Below are 19134 nucleotides of genomic sequence, written 5' to 3'. Positions count from 1 at the left end.
TGGAAACTTTGCATGAAATTGCTTTCCAACTAACATCCCTGCATGAGTATAGCTTTCCAATTCGCATCCCATTTTGCAACATCTACTATAGTAAGCACCTATTTTCCTGGCTTTTCTGTGCAACTGATTTCTTTTTGTGAGCTTGGTTCAACCTACTATTGCCATAATTATACAGGTACAGATGTTCCAATAGTAGTGCACTCTCAGTTGTCTATTTCTTGATATCAAGCAATACTAGTCATGGCAATCTGGCTGGTTTGTATTTTTTTTCTTTTTTAACTTGTGTATTCAGAAGTTGTGTAACTAGAACTATGCAGCATATCAATATAATTGCAAACATCAGTGAAAGTCCAGATGCATAGATCATGAGAATATCTATGTTAAAGAAATAAGTCCATCTTCACATATAGATCAATACTGTGAGTTGTGTTGTTGATCAACTTAGATGTACCACTGTGCTACTTAGTTACATAGCGCTTGATTATGCCCTGAAGACTAACATAACCTGGAAATCATTCTGCTACTTACTTACATCTCACTTGATTATGTCCGGAAGATTAACATAACCTGGAAATCATTCTCCTCCTTCAATCTTGACCGTCGTAAGGACTCTCTCCTGAGCCCTTGGATCTCCTTCGGTGTTGACGATCTCTGGCTATAATTGCATCAGATTTGTGTCGCCTAGATCGCCGGGGTCTCGCTGTTTCTTGGATTGGAGGGCTTTCTAATAGTCCATGTGAGTTTATCTCTGTGGATATTTGATTTATAAGCAAAACTATTTAAATTAATTTCTGCATATCAAATAAAGTTTGCCTGGGCGCATGGAAGCCACATCTAATTCCAACATTACAAGCATAATTTTTCATCCTCAGGTCCGATAAAATATATAATAAAGAGGAATAAGATAAAAGTTATATTTGATATAAAATTAGTGAATACTTTATCTTATTTGTTTTTTATTTAGATGCTTCTAACCTCGAGAGGCCCATAAGTTTCCGATGGGCTTTTCTCTTCCTTCTTCACCGAAGGGAGTCGAGCTGAGTGGGGCCGAGTGGAACTCTCTCATCTGTCCACAATATTTTTCACATTATTCGCAATTCTTTAGATTAAAATCCAACGGTCCAAATTTTTTATCTGGAAAATTACCCAGCTAGGGGCATTCACATCTGGCCCGTCCCATCCGACATGTGCCACGTGTTCGACATCCGTCGGATATCCTATCTGCAGCTCGCGCTCTTTACCATCTGCGATTAAATTTATTACAATTAAGGGGAAGAGAAAATCTGAGCCGTTGAAGTGTAAACGAACGGATCGTATTAGAGTTGGCATACCGAACACATGAGATAGGTAACGTAGGGGCTTTAGAAGGCCCTTCTTCACCTTAGCAGCCATGAGGCCTTCAAAGATTGAAAAATAAATAAAAATAAAAATGAGTTACATAATTTTTATAAAGAAAAATATTTAAATTTTGTATCGCAATAATGAATCGTAATGATTAATAACACAAGTAAATTTCAAAATAAAATAAAATAAAATAAAAAATTGTTGTGGCAAAACTACATTTAGCTGTCTTGTAGAGTTTGATAGTATCCTTCTCATCATTCTTCTTAAAAAGTAGATTAAGATGAATCGGACAAAAGAAAAACTCCAGTTAATTAATCTCGACAATCAAAAGACAGTAATTAAAAATTTGGCATTAAACTATGAGGATCATAGTAATAATCAAAAACCAACAAGCATGATCTCCAAATGAATGAAACAATATGAAGTATCCAAAAAGAAAAAGAGAAGAAAGAAAGAAATCAAGAGAAAGACAATAAAGGATATGTGATTAAAATGTAAACATAAGCTCAAATCACCTTTCCTGCCAAAATGCCGCAAGGCGACTCCGAATTCTCTACAAATTCTTTTCAAACTTCGATAATGGAACAACACCCTGCCTTTCTTTAGATCCTTCTCATAAAAACCAATTAAAAGTATCTAAAATATCTTCTCAATAAGGTTATTTCTTGAATCTGAAGCAGAATAGAATAAGAATCCAATTGCTGTATTCCATCTAAAGCCCTTGTCATCTTTGTTTCCCAACTTCCTAAGGTAACAGTTTAGTTAGTTATTGCCACCTTTGTGATGGAACACGGCTAATTGAGAGGTTCAAGATTTTTTAGGGAGAATTTTTTTTAAAATTTTAAATTATAATTTTCCTCGTCTTTTTTTTTTTTTTTCCATTCAGTTGGTTTCGGCGCAAATGGCGCAAGGAAGCAGTCGTAGAGATGGCGGGAAGTCTTCCCCTCCCCCTTAAATAACAGTTAACAGTAAATTGACGAAAATGACCTTCGAATATTTTGATGTTAATGGAGTTTGTGCAGGGTTAAAACTGGAAAAGAGAACTAATTCTGGGATGCTTTTAAGTTTTCTACTCGGTAGTGTGTACAGTGTACTTGATTTGCTCCTCACAGAAGAAAAAGTTTTAGAACAATTTTTTTTTCTTTCTTTCAAATATTTCTTGCCAAACGTTCCTTGTAAGAAACTAGGCTAAAGATTTATTAGAAGGGCTTTCAGAAAGTATTAATTTGAAAGGAGGAAAGAGGAAAGAGGAAAAGATATATATATATATATATATATATATTAATGCCAAAAGTATCTATAGAAAACTGGTCCTTTCTTACTGTTGTAAAAGATTGTAACAAGAAACCAGTGGCAACAAAGCCAAGGGATCTTAAAATTATAAATATATGTGAGAAAAAATATTTGGATGAATGAAATAGTTTCTCTCTCTCTCTCTCTCTCTCTTTAGATATCGAAATGAACTTCTCGAGTTCTCTCGCAAAAACTGGCTTTGGAAAAGAAAATGGCCCATGCAGGTCTCGAACCTGCGACCTTCGCGTTATTAGCACGACGCTCTAACCAACTGAGCTAATAGGCCTGTATGTTGTTTCTAATTATAAAATGGTAAATGGAAACAGATAATTCCAAAGGTCAACTTTATTCCAAGTCTTAGCAAACGGTCAACCTTCTCCCAGAAATTTTTTTAAGTAATCTTGGGAGGAGGATATTTGATGGCATTTTTAACCATCTTTTTGGTAGCAGCATCTCCAAGATCAATACCGCATATGTCAGCTAATCTTATCAGATACAGCAAGACATCAGAAAGCTCTTCCCCGAGGTGCTCCATGTCTGATTCCTTCCAATTTGGTAGACCTCTTTCCACTTCTCCCTTCCACATGAATATTTCTGAGAGCTCTCCAACTTCACCAACCTATCATACAATGGCACAGCTTCATTCAAAAGCTTGTGCATAAAAGATAAAAGATTCTATTTTATGTATTTATTGGTTAAGCTTAGACAAGTACGGGTAATTTCAACAAAAATCTCAGTTCCTGAGCTGTTTGATATGCTAATACAAATAAAGAATTAAAGATACTTGCAGACCATCCTGGAGAAGTGAGGAAATTAATGCAAGATTGATATATCTTAACACCTACATCAAAACAGAGCAATTCATGTCGGAATATTCTTTCAAATGGAGAATTATTAGATTTGTAAATCCAAGCTCAAATGCTACAGTGAAATCATTAGATTTTGTCATGAATTGTTAACATTATTATAATTGGCTGGAACAAACCACCTTACCATAAGTGCAAACCTGTTTATTAACTAGATTTTTTACCCTGGACCTGGCAATCAGTCTGATGGGTAATATGTAAGAAAACTACAAAATTACAGTCTAGTATCAGAAAAAAGAAAACCATCAGTCCAGTAATCTAATTCTAATCCATATTTATGATTAAGCTCACGTTGATATCACAAAACATAAATTGTTCAATGAATCTGTGATGGGTGAAATAAGAATGTGTACAGTAACATCTAAGCTCCTTGATCCAAAACTTTGAAAAATTTCCCCTCACTACAAGTCATTTGATTCATAAGAATATAATATCATTCTTTTTATGTACCAAACTACACCAAAATGAGAGACATGTCTTACCCAAATGTATGAATGTCATAAAGAGCATACACAAGGTTGGTTAAACAAAATCCTGTGCATAAAGTAGCCTAGAAACACTGACATTAGCTTCTAGTGAAATTATAGATTTTTCCCACTTTAAAGTCATGCAACTAGATATCCTGTTCTCAAACCAACTCAAATAGGTCATTAAACATGACCACAAGTTAATTCTGATCTTCTTTGTTTCTTTTTTCCAACAGTCAGTGTCGCCCACTTAGGAAAACAAATATCAAGGCAGCAGATTGTGTGCACCTCTTTCCTCCTACTGAGGTACATGGTACCTCCTGATTGGATGCCAAATCATCCAGAAGTTTAAAGTGAGAGAGTTTTGAAAGATTTTTAATTGATTACGTAGCCAATCCTGCCACCAAGTACAGGAAGTTCCAGCAGATGGCTGCAGACGATCTGCTTGACTGCTTGCACCTAAATTGGCATGCATAATGGATAAGATCACTGTAAGATATTATAGGCCATCTTTTTGGGAGGGGAATGCATAGTGGGTAAGATCACTGTAAGATTTTATAGACCATTTTCAGAAGAGGCATGGCCAATAAAGACGTTACCATCTCTACAACTTGCTCTTATCACCACAAATTATAGGTTTACTGTTTACACTTGCCATTTTCGAATATCAATGTAAGAGTCAGGATCACTTTGGTAATTGGTACTCCTCTCTTTCGAATTACTATCCATCTTTACACGGAAATATTTCAAACGGGAGTCAAACTTAAGACAATGGACTGAACTGAGACCAAGATAGATACCTTAAGAGGACAATTCAGCATAGCAATCTTGTGACAGACAAAAAGTTTCTTGTTCTAAGGGATCTACTAGGTTACAAAAGACAATGAACAAGTGTTTTGAGAATCATTCAGCTGATAAAAGTGAAAAAAAGAAGAAGACTATGACAACATATCCGACTGAAATATTTTTCTCGATGGTTCTCCTTGGATGCCTATTTGAGAATGAAGAACATGATACTGTAATGTTAAATCATGTGACTGACTATGCTAATCTTCCTTCAGAAAAAGAAATTGCAAAACATTCTGACAAAAGTCAGAAAGATATCTTCTCCGATTGAAGATCTCTTTAACAGGAATTGGTCAAACAAAATAAGGAACAGAACAAATCTGTACAAACAGATGCAGATTGTTGTGCAATCACTTTTGCAACTCGATTGAAGTAAAGCATCTTTTGGCATTCATGGGCAGTTCTACACATGAGCTAATAAAATTTGAGGATCTTCAATAAAACAGATGCAGTTAATAATAATACTAATAATTTAATCATTCAACAGTACCATGAAGCAATATAACAGTCCTATTTTGAAGAAATAAAAGAAGAGAAGTATATTTAGCTAACCATGGCAAGCAGCAGATTCCTAGGGCTGTGGTATTGATCCCAATCCCTCTCCTTGGCAAACTCCTCAAGCTTCTTTGAGAGCTCTTTGAGGCTCACATCCTTCACCTCCTCCCCCTTTTCCTTCTCCATTCTCTCCTGCTTCTCTTCTCCCTCCATGCCTACTCAAATCCCTCCTTTGGGAATAAATAAACAAATAAATAAGCAAATGAGGAGGAGATCACAAGAATGGAATTAATTGAAAGATATGGTGGGATTTGGTGTTATGGGGAGGATGATATGGTACTGGGTAACCTTTACTTCAAAAACTTTATATATTTATATATGGAGCTCTCTTTGTTGTACTTAATAGTGGGAACGACGGTACTGGTACATCTCAATTCCCCAACTTTAGGCTCTTTCTATTCCCCCTTTTAATTTGTGTATCAGAAGACTAAGAACATTAATGAATCTTCTACATAGGAATTTTTTCATAAAAAATAAGGACACGTGGATTGCCCTTTTTAGGGAAGAGTAACGGATAAATTCACAAGATAGTGCACGTTGAAACCAATGGAGTATTATTCATTAATTAAAATATGCTATCCCGTGGAGGCCTCATCAGCTGAATGTTCGATTCGACGGTGATTAGCTCCACTATTTTTTTTTTAAAAGGAAAGGAAAATTTACATATAACACACTTAATTTTAATGAATTTGTGATTTATATTTTATAATTTATAAATTGAGACCTATAATTTAGTGAATATGTACAAAAAAAATATTCTGAGTTTAATTTGATCTAACACTATTCGGGCAGATGAGAATATTCTATCAAATTTAATTATTTTTTAAAAAATGGCTAAAAATACCTTTGGGTTGAATCGAATTAGGTTATGTTGGATTGAGTTGTATTGGGTTGGATTATGTTAAGTTGAGTTTGGTTGAATTGAGTACCGATTGGGTAAATATAAGTTAGTTGAAGATATTTTTATAATTTTTCTAGTATAGTTAACTTAATTTAGGTGTTTGGTTAAGTTTAACTAACAGAATTTTCTGCACATATATACTAAATCATAGGTCTCGATTTACAAATAGTAAAAATACAAAGTGTAAATCATAATTTTATACAAGGTAGGATGTTTTATGTAAATTTTTCTAAAAAAAGAGAGAAAAATATGCCACAATCGAGTATCCATTGACTAATCTGCTAGACAATAAGACTATATTATGCACATACAACATTTCGATAAAAAAGTATTAAATATAACCAAATTGATCTGTGGGCAATCAAACTAGGCGTGATGCTTTGTCCCATCAAAAGCATGATATGGAGAATCCTATTGCTGTCAGACCTTCCCAAAGTTTATACCTGTTGGAGTGGATGCAGAGAAGGCTTGGCATACTCCACTTACAACGGAAGGTTGGTTGGTAGATGTATGTATCTGGGCATGCTCTTCTCTTACATTATTCGAGTTCTCTTGTCTGCGATTACTATCAGTGTAGTAACTGTTATGTATGCTTGCATACTTGTTGTCTAAGAGAGATATAGAAGAAATCTAAACAGTTTTTTTGCAATTTTTACTTGGCTTGCACATTGCAGATAACAGTGACTAACTGAAACAACTACATGCAGTTTCTTTTGTAGCATTTGGAGTTCCAAATTTCCAGAATCATTTTCCACTGTAGAACCTGAACCAGGACATTGTAGAGAATACATGGTGTGACCTTTGAATTCTTATACACTGTAATGTTCTCCGGTTTGAGTGAAAAATTTGATGCTCAACGTAGCCTTCGCTAGTAAGTGGACTCCTCGAATTTGATTTTTCAAGCTTAAGAACACTCATTAATAGCATGAGCACAAGACAGTAACAGGGCTCATTTTTCTGTCTTCTCTCTTTCTTGACCCACTGCTTTAAGGTTGTAGAAAATATTGGCCAGGAGAAAGTAGTTGATCATTATAGAGGCCTTTGAAATTTCTGTGCAGGAATTTGTACCAAGGTGTTAAAACTTACTCTTATATACTTCAAATTTCTGTGCAGGAATTAACGACGACTAACTTAGTATATAAAAAGACTCAATTATTTTCATAAAAATATAGTATGATTTTTAGATAGAGTAGTTTGGTCATCTTACAATTTATCAATTGCCGAGAAATATTGGCAATCAAAGCGCCTATGGGTTCGAAAAGAAGTGTCCACTCACAGAAAGCCAGAGTACTCTAATATTTGGTGATCAGAGTTAACGTTGGAAAACTGACAAGAGAAATTTCCTTCATAGTTCTACATGCAGAACAGAATGACAAAATACAAGGACAAAGCCAACCTTACAACAGGGAATCAATTATACACGCGTACAACCTACTTCAGTTGGTCGTCGTGTGAATTAAGATGATATTCAAACATTTGAGTACGGAGAATGATATTACCCTCCTTGTAAGAAGCAATTCGTATCACTTGGAAACAAAACAAAAGCTTACTATAAATCGACATAATCCAAAGGTACACTGCCATTAAATGATATACTTTCGGATGTTAGTCCCCTAACCAAAGTTAAGAAGTTCAACAACAGGCGAATAATAGATTCTTGCCATAAGCTCTCCAATAATTTCAAGCAACATAACAAACAAAGTACAGAAACGATCAGGGCAAATCAAGTGGACCGGAAATACATGCCAGTGGAAACTAAAACTGCAATCACCAGCACACACATACAGACTGTTCCTTGGGAGATTAGAGCAAGAAAAAGGACACAGCAGCCACACATAAATTATTCTTTCCCCAAAATTTAGGCCAAGTAATTAAATAACAGATAATTTCTAGCCTGATTATCAGCACAGAAAAGGATCAGGGGGAGCCCCCAATACTCAGCATCATTTGACATTATTCAGGTGCTTTGCTAACCGTTTGTGGATGTTAATTGCTTTGCACGGGAAGCAAAAATTGGAACAGCTGAAGGATGTACAGTGTCAAAGTAGACCTGCATGAATTTGTAATTCATCATCAGTGAGACATGCTGCCGCCAATATCCTCTCAAGGGTACTCCATGCACCTTATATAGCTGCTTTTGGCCAGCTTTAGGCTAGCATCCATAGGACCAACTATCGTCAGGAAATTAAGAGCTGCCGATGGCAAGAAATTAGAAAGAACCAAATATCAGAAGCACATGACAGCATTGCTGATAGGATAAAGCCTTCAATATAGATAAACCCCTTAACTAGTAAAACTACGCGTTCTATCTTTCTCTACAATATCGGTCAGATTCAGGAATCAGCTTCAGTTAGTTTTGAATTGATAGGTGATCTTTTAAGTACCATTCTGATGGGTCAGAGTTGCCTTTGCTTCGGATGTCCTCAAATATAAAGTATCCTTACAGATATGGTCAAAAGCAAGAAGGCTGAAACCTGAAGTTATTACAGGTCGACTTGGCTGACTTGGAAGGAAAGCAACATTTACTTCGTTGGAATAATTAACACGCAGAATGTTTCTACATAGCTAGTTAGCTTCTCTCCCTCCAAAATGACTGGTTAATATGCTTCATATGTAATTGATTCAACTTTCATGCTAAACATAATTAAGGATAAAAATGATCTTTGACATAATCTACATAAATGTATAAACTATAAAGTATACTTCAGTTCAGGATACACTAGCTGACATTAACATCATATTTATGAAGCATGAAAGGCAATACAAAATATTGTTTACCTTTGTAACTTTTCTTCTGAGTGGTCTTCCTTTTCCTATAGAATGATACATGAAGACCCAAGTTATTCACATGCTTGTCTTTAACCTGATCAGACAAGTAGTTACTTGTACAAAAGATTTTGTTGAGTAATTCTTAGCTATTGATTTCTTAGTACCAGGATACTGGATGAGACATTACATCAATCTTATCCAGATTCAGTTCTCTGGAAGGAAATGAGTAAGACACAAGTTCTGAGAGAGTTATCTTTCTGGACCTCAGATAATTTGAAGAAACATACCTCAGATCAGGAGGGAACTAGGGTTGGCAGTGGTCTAAGGGTTAAACCAGGTACAGTATTGTCTAAACTAACCAAAGAGCTAATGATGGATACTTCTGAGATTCTTGCATATTCAGGATAGTAAATCACTTATCTGATAGGGTTTCAAAAGAAAACACCTAATGCCATGAAATCATTATAACACACCGTACAATGACCTTCTATTGAAGTTAAAACTAGTTTTTTCTTTCAGAAAAGAATAAAGTGAATGTTAAGCACAGAACAAGCAATAGAAAAATATCTACTCACATTAGTTTGAATTCAGAAGGGAGCCTCGAGTGATTCATCCCAAACATCACCGCTTCCATTTGAAGCATCTTCACCATCTTCTTCCATGGACAATCTAATGTATTCTCTGTGTGCAAATCGATCCCACTCAGTCAAAGTTGGATTTTCACGTTCCTGCAACAAGGACCAAGTCACTTCACCTCCTCTATTACATGCTAATTAGATTCAAAGATCTTATATATAACAAACGCAGCAAACTGCAGTAACCTGACGAATGAGAAATGGATCACGAGTTTCAAATGCCATGAATTTGTTGAGATTGAAAAGGATATTAAAAATATTTCCTGAAAGTTTGCAGCCTTTCAAGTCTTGCAGTGTAAAATAACACTCATTCTGCACAAAGAGATACAATGAGAAGAATAGCTAAATGATATAGGATCAAGTCTAATGAGAATAAAATGAAATGAAGAACCTCTGGTTTAATCATATCAATCATCTGACATAAAATGTCCTCAAAGAGTACAGGTTCCTGTGCCATGCACTCCATACGATGCAATTGCTCCTCATAGAAAAATTGCATTTCATTAGGAGTAAGAATTCCATTTCCATCCAGATCTATACACTTGAACCTGAAAATATCAGTGAATTCTTCAACAATCAGAGTAAAAGATCATACGGTATCATCAAATAAGCATTTAACAAGAATAAAAAGAGCGCAGCACATTTCAATAAAAGGTTGTTACACTCTATGTTTCACATGAAAAAGAAATTACTAGAGTCTTCAATCCATTAATTGCATTCCGTAAACCTAACAAAAGCAAGAACGTAAGTTTAACTACTTACGGATCATCCAGTAGACAAATAAGGCACTAAGAAATATCAAGGAAAAAACTAAAATAATTGAAACGACAATGTTACACAAGTTAATCACTGAATATTTTACAGTAGATAGCAAAGTCAATCTCATTATTACATGGAATATTCAGAGTAGATATCATGGCCATCCTTATGTAGGTTCTAGTAGAAGAGAATTAACAAAGTCAATTAACAATGAAAATGGTCAAGTCAACAGGCTCCATGATTTGCATGCATTTGAGCTTAATTCACAGGTGGAGTGCAACACACAGACTTGGATCCCCTCTGCAGATTAGTGGCAAGCATCTGGACATGGATGCATTTGCCATCCAGAAGCTAATATAAACCAATTCCGATTACCAAATTAATCCCTCACTATTTCGTGTTTCCAAAAGGTATGAATTCAGGAAAAAGAGAAAAGATCCTACATGCCAGCATGAACTGTGTCACTCTAACCTGTCACAATGGGAGCCCCTCAAGTACATATAAATATATAATATGTACTTTACAGTAACTTCCAAGTGAACGGTGCAAATGAGTGAATTACCAATACTCAAGGCTAGGCTCAGATGATTTATCTTCCTCAGATAAAATAAAATATACAAAATCTTCATAACCCATTTTCCCTTCTGTCCTGCTTGTAAATTTCCTTGGAACCTAAGAGACAATAGGATATAGTGTCAGAAAGAACATTATGAAATTCAAAATCTACTATAACCTGGAACATTGAGTAATTTGATACACCTTGAGGAGCCATAAACATATACAAACCTGTGAAAAAATCCTATCAACTATTCTGTAGGTCAGTGAATGGTTCCCATATCTGATGAGGTTCTCTTTATCAATAAAAAAATCATGATCTGTATCAAGCTCCCAAAATTTGCAGTAGATCACATAAAAGTGCTCGTACGAAAAGTACCTGCACAAACAAACGATTCCTGAACATTCTTTATATCATAACAAACATTGACCACAGAAATTAGGTGCCACGGTACCATTAATCAGCTCAAGCAACTATGGAGTATGGACTATAAAAAATTCTCCATACTAGAACTGTAAACACCAAGCCAACATGAATGCACGATCAACTCATATCGATCATGCTGACATACTGGGATACCAGTCCAGCAACGACAAACACAACCATTTGGGAGGCGTTCAAGAGGTGCCCCATATTTGATACATAAAGTCCTCAGAGATACATGCAAGCAATCAAAGCAGCTGAGAAGTTTGAATGCCAATTCAGCAAAGACAAACATGACCATTTGAGGTATTCAACAGGTGCTTCATATTTGATAAACACAATCCTCAGAGATACATGCAAGCAAATCGAAGCAGCTAAGAACAATATTTTCCTACCAAAGAGGAGTTCAGAGCAACAAACAGATCAGCACAGTTATATGTCGATAATCACTGGCTAGAAGAACATAATAAACCCCTCTTATGCAAACTTTTACAAGTTCTTAATTTATCATATCAATTGGAGATTCTACTAGAAGAAATTACCTCAAAACTTTGTTAATATCTTCCTCTTCATCAAGTTGCTGCATTGCAGCAATTAAATTTCCGCGTTTCAGTTCTCTGAGAGTAAGATGGCCATTTCCAGATCTATTGACAAAGTAAAAAATTCTGTATATGACGGTCTCCGCTGGAACAAGGTTTAAGATCACACTCATTAGAGATAACACATGTGGTAGACACAAATTTGAAGAAGACAGGGTAGCTAGAAATTCCTCTAATGGATTGACAGATGCAAAATATCACTTCAATAGTTAAATCCAATGGTAACTGTGAGAATTTTATAGCTGCAACTGCTAATCACAAAGGATTTCAACTTGCAAAAAAACGAAAGCAAATGTGCTTGTTGCGTGGTTTAAAGTTTAAACACTATCACATAACAAAGAAGACAAAACATGCACCAACCGACAGGCCAACACATCCATAAATTTTGTAGGCATAATCCATGAATAGTCCATGCAACTCTACAAATTTCACCAAGCTACAAGGATTAGGTTTTCTCTCATTTTATTTTATTTTCCAGCCATGAATACAACTTTCTCTTTGACTTGAAATGGATATTGCCATTCATACCAAATTTTCTATTGTTTATGTGGTGATCATTTGCACATTTTATTATTATGATTTGTGGGATGTTATGAAGTTTTGAGAAATTACTAAAATTACTAAGAATATATTTTTCATAAAATAGCAGCAGAGAAGAGAAGATCAACTTGATTACTAGTCGAAGTGGGTAGCTAATAATACATTCCTAAGAGAATAGTGAGAGTTTCCCAATGAAACAATCTTTTAAAAGCTCACCTGTATATCGAGCTAAAAGAGAGGTAAAAAACCTTTTTAACTATTTGCTAATTCATCCTAAGAGAATAGCTGCATGAACTTATAAAAACACTTTCAATATATGCTTTCAGATGTTTAACTTATCAATTTACAAATACTGGACAGGGTGCCAAATCAAACAGATTCAAGATACAACATCAAGGACAGCAATACATTCAGAAATGATCACTTAAATTATCATCATTACTTTCTGAAAGTGGATATAAACATACCATATCTTTCCTGAAATTCAGGTGTGCCTTGTAAGAATTCCAAGCCAGGATGGGTTGCCAAAAGTTCTCGAAGAACAGGTTTAAAGTCCTCCTATGACAATACAGACTATGTTAAGTTGACAGAAAGTAGATCAATAGGAATCTATGTACAATAAATCAGAACTTGCAATCACAAGTAAGGTGACACAAACTTTTGGTCTGTAAATAAGCATTGTTGGGCCAAACATAAGTTCTGAGATTCTGCTTGGCTGCTAGAGCTTGATGAACTCAAGCCAAACTCGAACCCATGCTCTAAAATGGATTAGGCTAAGTTTATTTTCCATTTTAGAGCCAAGTATTTAGAACGAACCAAAACTTATTTTAAAGTTGGAAATTACCCACGCTCAATGTTTGGCCATTTTGAAGACAAGCACAAAAATGAGCCTTGTCTTGGCTTGCTTTATAATTAAGGAAATCCAAGCCAGCTTTTAGGAGTTGATACTGACTGATTCATTGCTATCTTGTTCTCTTACAATATATAACCCCAGATAAGATTTGTTGCTTGGATCTAGAGGCAACTATTGAATGAGCAAAGCAGAATGAGAACCAGTGGTAGTGTTGACAAAAGCCTCATAACAAGGAATACTGACCTGAGTAATGTAGTTGCAATCCGGCCTCTTTAATATTTTAAAAATCTGGCTAGCTATATCCATGGTCATCATGTTGCTATTGACCCAATATTCAACAAATGCATCCCTATAATCATGTCAAACACACATAACTCCTCAAATCCACAAAAGAACCATATTCCATGACATTACAAGAAATGATCAAGCAATGAAGTGAGAAAAAATAACAACCATCTACCACTGCCACTAGCTTCAAAGATAGTGACAAACAGCTTTGCTAAGAAATTATTTCTTGACAATGAAGTTTGGAAGTTCTAAGTCCTAAAAGATGTCTCAACCATTTATTGGAAGACAGAAAATCATCAAGATTTAGCAAGATTCCAAGTAACCAAAATCATAGATGACAGAACAAAACAAGATGTATCAAATATAATTATGTTACAGAAGGAAAAGTACATCCTTATCAGTGAGGAAAAGCCTCACATTGGTGTATAATTTGTAAAAGTTAAAGGAGTACAAAGGTTTCCTCAGGATGAATGTAGATTGACTGCAAATGCATAGGCAGAAACAAGCTTGACTAAGACACACCCATCAGGTAAACCTTAAAAGTAAGCAGACAGGACAGAAACGGGATGGGCTTCTACAATCATCATGCAGAGTCAAAAAAAGCAAGAAGAGGAAACTAACTGATGTCGCGGTGACAATTATTGTCACCTTATCAGGGCCATATGGATTCACTAATTAAAATTTAAAACCTTCCACATCAGACATCCTGAGTTTTATACGACCTTGAAAAGATGTAGCTAAGGCGGAAGTATAATTGTGCAAGCATTAGGCTTAGAAGAAAATATTATACTTTATAGGTATTCTCAAGCAAATATTCAAAATCATCTAATCCACTGATACCAAATCATTTAACTAAAGCATTACCGTATTTATTTTATTGGAAATTCATTTATCGAAGCCCTTTCCATTATTTTAAAATATTTAACAGTTCATCATCCTATAAACTGGCAATCCTTTATGATGATGACCAAAATCCAGGCCAAAAATCCGTAAACATCCAAATTGTCTTTCAAAGGGAGTCCAATTAGCATAGCAAATTATTTTAGATCAAGATATAAGAGAATCGTATCCAAGAAACTCTTTCTGATAACAGATTTACATAAACAAATATGAAATCAATGTAAACATCCCTTACTCTTATATCAGATGACTAAACAAAAAGGTCAGTTAGGACATTGAATTTACATCTATATTTAGCACCTGAGCTTTTACACTTGACTATATCCAAACAAATCCCAACAAATGTGCTTTTGTGTGGGCAAGCCACCTATGTTCTGCTAATGAACCATTGAAGGGGCAACCGGGAAGGGCAGCTATAAAATGAGCTACACATAAACAAGTATCTTCACTTCATTTGAGGAATTGCAGTCAACAACTAAGCCTGTGCAGTATAGTGAAAATATCTTTCGGAAGGAAATAAGAGATTAAACATTTCAAAAAAAGAAGGTATATCTTTAGGAGCTCGCCTACAAATTTGAAGGTAGGGATCATAGGAGTACTTGAATTAGAAAGGTCAAGCTATTTAAAGTGCCTCCCTAGATACTATTAGGAAAAACATGTTCAACTACTTCATACATTTTATTGATTCATGAATTCCACAGAAATGTATGGTAAAGATTAAAATTTATCCGACAAGGGTTATTGGAGATGTGGCAAATGGACTTTTGTACAATTAAAGATCATAAAGACTGAAAAAGAACATCTGAAGATCATGATGAATCGTGTTATAGCCATTTGCCCAAGGAAACGGCCAAGCCCTCAACAACTAATGTGTACAAACTACAAAGTGTAATGTCAGCATAATCAACGCAAATACATAATTTCCTTTGAATAACTTTCACATAAAAAAACCAAAAGAACTAAAGTTAGAAGATTAAGGTAATAAAAGGGAAAAAGTATGATACTTAATGCAAATCAATGCATCATTTACAATTAGGAAGATATAATAGAAGTCTCATAATCGTAATCACTAAAGATTAAATCAATTTGACTAACATCATTCTTAAAATCTCAGTTACATTTGATGAATAAGCTGCTCAAATTGGAATTCCATCATAAGATGACCATGATCATAGAAAAAGTAAAAGATAAAGCTATCAGCTATGATCCCGTACCAAGTTAACCACACATGCCACCTAGATTTACATATGAACTTACGTCTGGAAACAAAAAAATTGCGGTTTCTTACCTTGTCACAGTTCCGGTGTTAGCAGTGTCAATCTTTCTGAAAAGAGAACTGGAAAAGAATGATGGCAGCTTACAGATTTCCTTCATAACGGATTTAAATTCTGACATTGGCAAAAAGAATGCTCAAAGACTTGGGAAATATTTTAACATAGAGAAATATGAGGATTTTCAAATGTTAAATTTACCTAGAATTTGAAGTCCCTCCCCTCCAAAGAAAAGATGATCTACTCTAGATAAGCACTGCTCTTTCAATTCTTTCGGTGGTGGGCGCCCATTTTTGAAGTAGAACTGTACATATGTATATTACAAGTCAAAACCAAGTTTTGCCATATAAAAAAGAACTAAAAATAAAACCTTGTCAGAAAACATTGTTGCTTACACATTTAACTAAAAATAGTCAGTACCTGAGGTATAACTTCTCTCACTGGCTCGCTAACTACTTTTAGCGAAGATTTGAAGGGTGAAGGTCCAGCTCCTGCACTGCGTCTCAAAAAACGAGGAGATCCAGACATGCTTCTAGGAGAAAGAGGAGGTGCACTGCCAGCGGGAAACATCGAAGGCAGTGAACTGCTTGTGGCAGCATTTGTAGCACTAGAGCTGCCAGTAGCATTTAAAGGAGCACCTGCTTTTGCATCTCCAATCAAGGACTTAACCTAAAGCAGAAAAGCAAATAGTAAGACAATACGCAAACCACAGGTTTTTCCTCTTTTGGGTTGCTATATCCACAAGTTAGTCATTTCCATTGTAAGATATGATAGTTGTGCTCTGACAGCTTGATAATACGAAAGTAAACAAAGGCATCCTGAACACGTAAGACAATTGATGAGGTAAGTATATACATTCATGGTGTTATGCAGCCAGAGATTTGCTAGTTTCCTTGGGGGACCAACGGATAAAGTATGCAAAGAGAAAAAAAAATAGACCACAAGAGAAGCTACAAGAATGGGAAGACAATGAAAAAGCACTTCAGGAAAAATGAAATAAATCTATTATGCCTTTCCTGCCGCTAATGTTTGGGACAACCGATCATAAGAAATATGGCCTGAAAGGGAGTTTGCAGCTGCAATTGATTTCATGCGCATTCATCTGTCGAATAATATAATAAACAATTAAGAAAAAAAATGCATCCTAGCGGTGTAGATAGATGGAATTGACAAAATGGTATGAGTTGTTGCTAACGATATTTTCTTGATCAAATGGCTTTCTTGGCCAATAAGGTGCTTCCATCAGGAGACAAGAATGAAGAATAGAGAGAGAGAGAGAGAGATTAGACAAATAATCCTTTATCATGAAATCAAACAGCTTTGTCAGTCATTTCACAATTTTTATGGCCCTTTAGAACAAATTCATCTTGACTTGAACTAGTTTTAGTGTTTTACATTTACAAAAAATAAATGGTCAAACAGATAAGGATTAATGCTTACTAGCACAGATAGGAAAAGATTAACACGTGGCGCTAGTTTTGGAAAAAAATATGAATTTCATACTACATCTACATTAATTTTCACTTTCTATATATATATATATAACTTCTTTTTATGAAAGCCTTTCTATAGATTAAAAAAAGTTTCTCACAGCAGACAGCAGATGCTGTTGACTGATGAACCCAATGCAGTGGTTACATAGAAATGTCGTTATTCAAAACTAACTTCTGTCTACCAAGAACTAAGAAGGAAAATCATTAGCGCACGAAACTAGGTTTTTTTTCCAAAAAATAATCTGTGTTATAACATGAAATTACTTATTCAACATTTCAAATCATTCATATGTTTCACAATAAACACTAACGACAGTTAAAATAATTTCTGTCAAGCAGTAAGAAGGAATAGAATTTAGCACATGAAAAAAGATTTTTTCTGAAACAATCTGCATAATCACGGGTGTATGTTACTTCATTCAACAATTTGAATCATTCATATGTTTCACCATAAACACTTTTAACGGTTGGACACATGCAGCAGAAAAAAGGAAAAAAAGAAGAAGAAAAGAAAACTGACAGGAGTAAGGCTATAAAACCATTTCACTGCAAAAACATCTCACCACGTCTATTTCTAATATACTCAGCAGTCCTCTCATCAATAAGTTTGTTATAATGAAAAGAACCCTTCGTTTCTTTCCTACAATCATAAGTGAACTTGCTCCATTACTTTCCTACGTCCTAAAGTACGTGAACTTTCCATGTTAAACATGACAGAGTAATCTAATGTGAAGGAACTGCAGAACCTAATAAGTGGCAACGGAAGCAGGAAGTTACCAGTTTAAGCGTATCTGGCAGCGAAAGCCACTGCCAGTATAGCGTCTCGGCAATGCTAGGGTTCTCCTTCAGGGCCAGCAACGACACCTCCGGCAGTTGCAACAGCTCTGGGTCGAGCGATGCCGCGTCCCTTCTTGGTTCCGCATCCATCTCCCTACCTCTCTCATACAACAGCAAAAATAATCAAGAAAACCCTAGCTCCCCCGACTCCGAAAGATCCAAAAATCAAATCTTTCTGGTCCCGGATCCCAAAATCACGCAAACCCTAGATCCCCCCCTGCGGCGACTGCCTCCAATCAGGACACGGGAACGTGAAATTCCACCAAGAAACCCTAACTCCGCCTTCTTATTCCGCCGTACTCGGGGGGGATTCGTGGATTGGAATCGATCTCGAACTCGATTTCCTGGAAAGGATCGGCGAGAGATCTCGAAAGGAAAATCGAGGCAATTAGGATCGTTGAGAGATTAGAGGAGGACGAGGAGGAGAGTTTGGATCTCGAAAATCTACGCGAGAGAGACGAGTAGGCGGCGAATGGAAGAGGAGTAAGCGGACACAAATATAACAGCAAGGAGGAAAGAATGCATCGGAATGCAAAGCGCTGCGAAGGAAGACAGAAAGGGGGGAAGAGGGTAATTAATTAAGTATTAGCATCGTAAAATTTGTGTACGCCCTCTGTAATTTGCTATCCCTCGATAATTATAGTAAATCCCTCCACCTTATTAGGGCAACTAAACTTGTAATCGGATTTACTGCACTTTTAACTAAATTATAACGGGGAATTAACCATATCCGTGTCATTTTAATTTTAAATTTGTTACCAATTTGAACAAAAAAAAAAATATTTTACCTCTAAACTTTTACTTTAACTTTCTGTTTGACTATATAATTAACTAATAAAAGCATAATTATTTTTCTTAAGTCATTTTGTTATCTTGTTAATGGCGCTAGTATTTGCAGTTTAAATCAAAACATGCATGGAGGAAGGGCGGCGATGCAAA

The 19134-nt window shown here is 35.6% G+C and overlaps 2 protein-coding genes and 1 non-coding gene across 10 annotated transcripts; all 3 read right to left on the bottom strand.

Moving 5' to 3' along the window:
- Positions 1–2849: 2849 nt before the first annotated feature.
- Positions 2850–2923, bottom strand: TRNAI-AAU (transfer RNA isoleucine (anticodon AAU)). The gene has a single exon. It is a non-coding gene; the product is annotated as a tRNA-Ile (tRNA).
- Positions 2924–2966: 43 nt separating this feature from the next.
- LOC140794135 (uncharacterized) lies at positions 2967–5696 on the bottom strand. Its single transcript, XM_073146015.1, has 2 exons — positions 5369–5696; positions 2967–3256 (listed from the first exon to the last, which is right to left on the bottom strand). The coding sequence occupies exons 1-2, from the start codon at positions 5522–5524 to the stop codon at positions 3029–3031; spliced, it is 384 nt and encodes a 127-aa protein (XP_073002116.1). The 5' UTR covers positions 5525–5696; the 3' UTR covers positions 2967–3028.
- Positions 5697–7903: 2207 nt separating this feature from the next.
- On the bottom strand, positions 7904–18748 carry LOC140793826 (serine/threonine protein phosphatase 2A regulatory subunit B''beta-like). 8 transcript variants are annotated; one of them, XR_012110019.1, is made up of 15 exons: positions 18136–18748; positions 16286–16534; positions 16067–16169; positions 15883–15982; positions 13650–13755; positions 13021–13111; positions 11957–12098; positions 11222–11369; positions 10998–11107; positions 10068–10224; positions 9863–9988; positions 9617–9769; positions 9051–9085; positions 8395–8464; positions 8083–8322 (listed from the first exon to the last, which is right to left on the bottom strand). XR_012110019.1 is itself a non-coding variant. In XM_073145544.1 (14 exons), the coding sequence occupies exons 1-12, from the start codon at positions 18283–18285 to the stop codon at positions 9629–9631; spliced, it is 1623 nt and encodes a 540-aa protein (XP_073001645.1). In that variant the 5' UTR covers positions 18286–18748; the 3' UTR covers positions 7904–8464; positions 9051–9085; positions 9617–9628. The 8 variants fall into 8 exon arrangements, 4 of the variants coding, with proteins under 4 accessions (XP_073001645.1, XP_073001647.1, XP_073001646.1 ...); XR_012110018.1 differs by having other exon boundaries at positions 7904–8464; positions 9051–9135; XM_073145544.1 differs by having other exon boundaries at positions 7904–8464.
- Between the last annotated feature and the right edge of the window lie 386 nt (positions 18749–19134).

The sequence above is a fragment of the Typha latifolia genome, chromosome 8, assembly GCF_019914945.1.
Source record: "Typha latifolia isolate L0001 chromosome 8, TyphaL0001v2, whole genome shotgun sequence".
In the NCBI taxonomy this organism is placed as follows: Eukaryota; Viridiplantae; Streptophyta; class Magnoliopsida; order Poales; family Typhaceae; genus Typha; species Typha latifolia.
Note: the sequence above shows the minus strand (reverse complement) of the source record. Positions and strands in the feature narration are given on the sequence as shown.